Here is a 6,623-nt window from a genome sequence, read left to right on the forward strand (position 1 = left end):
GAGCTCTCCTATTTGTGGCCACTAGGGGTCCCTAAAGACTTTCGCCTCCAGTTCAGTTAGATCATACAGCTGCACCAAAGATCAGAAGGCCTCACATTTCAGCGCTCACGTCCAAGATACTCGGAAATTTTTTCACAAAAACAACAAAACAATTTACCACTTTCATTCACTTTGAAAACAAAACAATCCAGAAAGATAGGACATTGGCTGATTTTAACTTCAGTTTATTTTACAGAGCTCTCATTGGAATGACTGATCAATCGGTTTTGCATGAAACACACAAAGGAATACCTCTACAGAGAACCAAAAGTAACAGGTGTAATACAGAGAGAAGACTGGTTGATGTCACATTTGAGCGACTAGAAAGAGTTGAATCATATAAAATAAAAGTGTCTTTTTGAAACTGAGCAAAGTGTGTGGGTTTATGTGTCAGAGTCTCTTCAGTTTCTTCCAAACATAATACAAGGATTTTTGTCATGCAACAAGTTTACTTTTATTTTGTTTACTTGTGAACTCAAAATTTATTTGTGAACTCAAATGTGTTTTTATACACATCTAGCGTGTTGTAACTATTGCTAAAATTATTTAGCAATTAATGCTATCCCTTAGAATGTTTTTTCTAAGTGCTGCTATCTCCACTTTAATGTTTGAACTCATCTGTTCATAGTTTTACCTTTCAAAGACATTAATAAAGTCAGATGGTCAGATTTGCATTAGCAACAAGTTCTGCAGACTGTAAGTCTGAATGCTGCAAGAACTCTGAATGTTTACATCAGCTGAGTTTCTGTTCCAGTGACTGGAATGACTCTAAATAACTTTTAAAATGTCGTCACTGTGACATTATCATCAGTTATGTGGTCATTGCTGGAAATTAGTGCTTTTATTAATAGAAATAGAGCTAATTTCCACAAAGTTTGGCTTGACAGTACTTGACTTTTGATACCTGTGCAGTACTAGCCTGACCGCACTGCTCTTAGCCACACTGTGGACTCTGCTGTTGCAGTAAAGAAAAAGAAGTGTTTTTCACTCTCTCACAGAATCAATTTAGCTACATCCCAGGGCTTTTATCTAGGATAAATTTTAGATTTTTTGACTTGGCCCTGGGGGTTTCTGCACAGGCGATTCTCACTCTGATTGCACGAAAATAAACCGATGGCAGCAATAAAGTACAAATGTCGCTTTGGAATCACTCGGCCTCCACTGTGGGACTTCTAACAAAGACAACAGAGTTCACTTATTTTCGCTTCCCACCAGAGGAAGTTGAAACAAAGAGAAGAAACCCCTGGATGATCAGACATCTGGTTGGCTGGCCATCTGAATAAAGCCTCATTCTAGGCTGTAAAAGCAGAGCCCATCGTAACACGGCCGTGATATATGGAGGTCTTGGGTGGGAGGAGGGAGGGAGGGAGGGGAGTATTAACTTTCACAAGGGTGCAAAATCAAAGGGAGTTCCTGTCACCACAGAGGGGTCTCGGGAAACAGGGGTCCCATTCACAGGGAATTCCTCTTCACTGCGCCTGTGATGCAGCTGTTGACTCAATCCTCTTTATTGGAAAAAAAAGAAGAAGAAGAAAAAAGAAAACACTCATTAAAAAGCCACATGACTGTGAACTTGATTGCAGCGGGCGGTGCAAATGGCCCCCCATCAATGGTATGAGTATTTACTTTGAGGTGTGAAAATCTTTGAACAGCCCCAGCATGTTGGGTGTTTTTTAGGAGCTTCTTCCTTCACACTGGCATCACAATGGACAGCATTTGTATTCTAAAAGCAATCAAATTACCATCGAAACAAAATACTAGATCTTTCTGAATGGACAAACTGGTGAGAAAGTTAAACTCTACAAAACACAGGAATGATGCAACAAGAAACTATTTTTCTTATTTTTTTTTCCATGACAGTGTTTATTCAAATTTACATGCTGCCAAAACCCAAATAAAATCGTTTTGAATAGTTTTACATGACTTACAAACAATTTAAAGCTTAAAAGAATTGATCTGCAGCGTATTTGATCACTTTGCCTCTTAAAAACAGACAAATCCAAGAGTTAAAATTTCTAAACTATTTCTGGGCGACAGTTGGACAAATCCAGAATGAAAACCGAGTTAAGATTTGCAATTTTTCCCCCCAATAATTTCAGAGATAATTGCAGTTTTCCAGCTAAGGCATACATTTATATTCAACTTAATTCTTTAGAGCACATATTAAGGTAGAACCCTATCATCAGCTGTTTAACATAGTCAAATATTTACACAATAAAGTCTGAAAAAATAGACTTTCACACCAGTTGAAATTTAAATAAGATTTACATAATGAATATCAAAGGCTCTTTAATCCTTCTCACTGAACTATCACAGTATCACTGCAAAAGCTTCATCTTAGGGTCAACAACAATCAGAATTTCACTCAACCAAAGTCCAGGTTAGTTCAAAAGCAGGATTCTGACAAGGAAGAATAACATTCAGGGAGCGCTTACCCTGTAGTGCAAATCTATGGCAGTCAATGGGATTCTCACAGTTATAATTTATTTTTTTCTTGCTTTATTTTAATCTGTATAAAGCAGATCACTCTCTTTTAATACTAGCGAGCATTGGGTCTGTGCCCTGAGGGGGCTGCCCGGACCGACCCTTCCTGCTCTGGTGGGTTTTCACGTGTTTGGACAGGTGGTCGCTCCTCATGAACCTCTTGCCACACTGCTGGCACCCGAACCTCTTCTCCCCGGTGTGCGTGCGGAGGTGCCGCTGCAGCTCGTCCGAGCGCGTGAAGCTCTTGCCGCAGAAGAGCCAATTGCAGATGAAGGGCCTCTCCCCGGCGTGCCAGCGCAGGTGCGCCTTCAGGTGGGAAGTCTTCTTGTACACTTTGCCGCACTCCGGGATGTGGCAGATGTGCAGTCTCTTCTTGCCGAACTCCAGCCCCCCGCTGTTCGTCTGGCAGTTCGGACATTTGCATCGCCGGCAGCGGCGCGTGGAGCTCAGCAAACCCTTGGAGGTGCCCTGGAGGAGAGCGGCTATCTGCGGCTGGTGACCCAAAACCAGCTGCCTGCCCAGGGAGAAGGGATGGTTAGCTGGAGCGCTGTTGGTTTGTGGGAGGCTCCACCACTGCTGCCCGTCCTCCACGTGGCCGCCCGAAAGGTGATGCCTGGCGGAGGAATTCTGCAGAAAGCTGGGGAAGTTTTGGCCCACGCTGTTGTGTTGGGGGTAATAGGGGCTGCTGGACTGCGGCTGCGAAGACAGCACCTTAACAGGGGACAGTTCGAAGGAGTAGGAGGACGCAGGTTCAGCCGGTGGGGTCAGAGGCAGCTCGTGGTGGTGATGATGAGGATGGTGGTGGTGATGATGATGGTGGTGACCCAGGCCGGACTGCATGTGCCCAGGAAATTGCACCTTGGGCACCGTGAAAGTCATCTGGTGCGTGCTGAGGGCAGTGCTGGGGGCCATGTCGTTGCTCCATAGCTGAAACATTCCAGCTGTGGAACTGACCGTGCCTTCGTAGGGAAACTGTGACCCATCCGAGCCCATGGTGCTGCCCACCTGCCAGGCCTGGCTGCAGGTGGTGGCCAGGAAGGAGAGGGCGTTGGGCGCTCCCTCCGGAGAGGAGCTGGGCGTCCGGTCCTGTGCGGTGACACACAAACGCATCACCATTAAGAAAAGTTATGTTGTTTTACCTTTTTTTTTTTTTTTTTTTTAAATAAATATTCTCAAAAAGTTGGCCAAATTCAACTCAAAAGTAGAAATCGATATTTTTACACAAAGACTTTAGTTTATATATATATATATATATATATATATATATATATATATATATATATATATATATAAATATATATATATATATATATACTGTAAATATATATATATATATATATTTGTATATAATGTGTAAAGGTTAAGAACAGTACAGTCAAAGGGGAACAATGCAGAGGAAATCAAACATAAAGTGATACCAGTTAAAGACAAAAGAAGCAAACCTGCAGGAAGGTGTGTAAAAAGTTGTCAGTCCTCTGTATCGTGAGCGCAGCCATCTGTCCTCGCGCTCCTGTTCCCCACCCGCAGCACAAACTGCACCGAGAACGCACGGAATCTGAAACTATCGCTGGAGATGCTGCAGAATGCGTGCATCAAGATTTTTTCTTTTTTTCTTTTTTTTTTTTTTTTAAACACTCCGACTCTGGGAAATCCTGTTTCATTCAAATGTTCCGGGTAAAAATGTATTTTCTGTTCGCAGTCAGTTGAACCAGTTGAAGTTGCCAACAGAGGTGCGCGCGCTGCAAAAATCCAGTGCGAACAACTCAAAGACGCGCGAGCCGCATCTTCTCTTTATAGAGAGAAAAGATCCTCTCAACGGGGTCTCCAGTATGATGCAGGCGAGCCCATCAATAGAGTGGGGATGAGACGGAGGAAGCAGGAGGGGGGTCTTGTTAGGTGAAGGGGTGGGCTGCTCATAATTTCACTCAATTTCAACCAAATGCTGACCCCGAGAACTGACTCCTCCTCCAATTGTTCTAACAAAAAGACCTTGATATATAAAAAAAAAAAAACTGAAAAAAAAAAAACATCTCAATGAATATCTTTTCCTCCACGCTGTTTTTCTTCACTGGACATGTTGTGGCTGCTCTCATCTTAGAAAGAAGAAAAAAGAAGTACTTCACACATGTAGGCCTCTCACACTAAATTAATTTTAGAAATTGTTGAATAGTAACCGCTAAGTAAATTTAATTTTAATCCAGCGTATTAGTTTGTAATGTACGGTTTATCGATTATTAAGTTCAGTCATTAGTTTTAGCAATAAATCCAACAGATATTTGGATTATAAATCAGATGAAGATGTTCATTCTAATGTCAAGCAAAAATTGGCATGCTTGATAAAATTCCTCTTTTGGAGGAAGAATTTGAGTTTTAATCCAGTTTCAGCTAGTTTAGTGACAATGCTAATGCTAAAGACAAATCTGGATGTAAATCGAGCTTTTTAACCCTTCAAACAGCTATTTCTAATGCATGACACAGCCGTGTTTGTGTAAATGTTGTTAACCTGTCATCATCTCATTCCTTTAGTTTATATTCAACTTCAACTAGTGTAATGACAGCACCAATGTCAACATCAAACTTACTAACAAGTTAACATGAAGCATGCCAGCATGTTGGATTAGATTTAGAAAATGTTATCACTAATATTTATATCACATCTTACCTTAACTACTAACATTTTTTGTTTTTTTCTTTTCTAACATGGGAAGACAAATAAGGTTACCAAAATTATCATAATCGGTCACTATTTGTTAGTTTACAGGTTTCAATTTACCAAATGTGTTAAATTTCTTTAAAATGTTAAACTTAAATATTTTTTTTACCAGAGATATAAGACTCATTTTACTGAGCCCTAGGATATATTCAGCAAGTTTGTTATAATAATATAAGGATAAGTTTTAAAACATTACAAACCTTTAGAACAGAAAATATAAAAGAATAAGGAGGGCCAACTTCATCGTCCACAGTATTTTTGCAAATGCGACTTCTTTGTGAAGCCATTTTAGAAATGAAAACATTGAAGACACAAATGATCCCAAAGGTTTCTGGCACAACTTCAGCTCTGCTTGCAAGGTGCATGTAAAGGGTAAATGCTCTGTATTAACACTTGAAAAACAGGGGAAACAACTTTATTAGCATGATGGCATATTTTTTTCTTGCAGCGTTCCTCTGGATCATAAATGAGCCTAACTTATTTGATATTGTATTTTAACTCAAAATGGAAATGTGGTTTCCCAAAAAATAAATAAATGAAAATTTGTAGCTGCTAAAATAGTCTTGAAGCTTGTGATTTAGGCACAATCACTAAATCTCACTTCTGTATGTGTGCGGAGCAAATTAAAAACAAAGCTATACTTCTTGTAAATGTGTGAATCTAAACTTAAACAGAAATGGATTTCATATTTTTCTCCTATCTTGTGGATAGTTCTGTGTCGAGCTTCATGACTTCTACTCCAGTCTTATTAATACATGGAAATAAAATGCATGCCAATTGTCAAACTGATTTTATTGCTTAAATTCCAGCAGTTTGCTTCATCAGGGTAGAATCTCAAGTGATTGCAAAACAAAGTATGTATAGCTGCATTTTTGTTCATGTCTACATATAGTGTGTTGTGGATGAACAAAATGCTTACTCTGGTAAAAGTTCTAAGATTTCTAGAGCCACCTCAGTGAAATAATTTGCTCACACTGGGAACAAAACATTTGCATACAACATCCAGCCCTTGGTGGGATATGTGAAAAACATAGAAAATACAAAAATGTATTCTTATCAAGTATCAGTGATGCTTGCAAAATCACCAACTATGATCTTACTCAGTCACAACAACTACATTTCTCTCATTTTAAGCCATTTATTGAAAAAGTAATCTTTCAAAGTCTGAAACTTAATCTTGTTAAGGCAGTTACAGCATGAACTAACAAATAAACGAATGTATCCAGACACTTTTGTTGTGAATTGTGTCTAATTAGATTATCCAGATAAGTATTTTTTGTGCTTACAGGAGGCAAACAGTGGTCATGATTGGCCGGCGTGGGGCTCAAACGCTCCCAGGAAAGTCACAGCATTTCCCCCCCCTCACAGAGTTAATTGATAAAACTCA

The 6,623-nt window shown here is 39.8% G+C and overlaps 1 protein-coding gene across 1 annotated transcript; it reads right to left on the reverse strand.

Moving 5' to 3' along the window:
* Positions 1-202: 202 nt before the first annotated feature.
* Positions 203-4,360, reverse strand: sp5l (Sp5 transcription factor-like). Its single transcript, XM_044112498.1, has 2 exons — positions 3,966-4,360; positions 203-3,609 (listed from the first exon to the last, which is right to left on the reverse strand). Exons 1-2 carry the CDS (start codon positions 4,017-4,019, stop codon positions 2,563-2,565), a joined length of 1,101 nt encoding a protein of 366 aa, XP_043968433.1. The 5' UTR covers positions 4,020-4,360; the 3' UTR covers positions 203-2,562.
* Positions 4,361-6,623: the final 2,263 nt, after the last annotated feature.

This window comes from Gambusia affinis, linkage group LG01 (genome assembly GCF_019740435.1).
Source record: "Gambusia affinis linkage group LG01, SWU_Gaff_1.0, whole genome shotgun sequence".
Taxonomy (NCBI): domain Eukaryota; kingdom Metazoa; phylum Chordata; class Actinopteri; order Cyprinodontiformes; family Poeciliidae; genus Gambusia; species Gambusia affinis.

Excerpts from the sequence above, each read along its gene's own strand:
- sp5l (XM_044112498.1), bottom strand. The coding sequence starts at position 4,019 with ATGGCTGCGCTCACGATACAGAGGACTGACAACTTTTTACACACCTTC. Across the intron at positions 3,610-3,965 it reads TTTTACACACCTTCCTGCAG|GACCGGACGCCCAGCTCCTC; the intron begins GTTTGCTTCTTT and ends GTCACCGCACAG.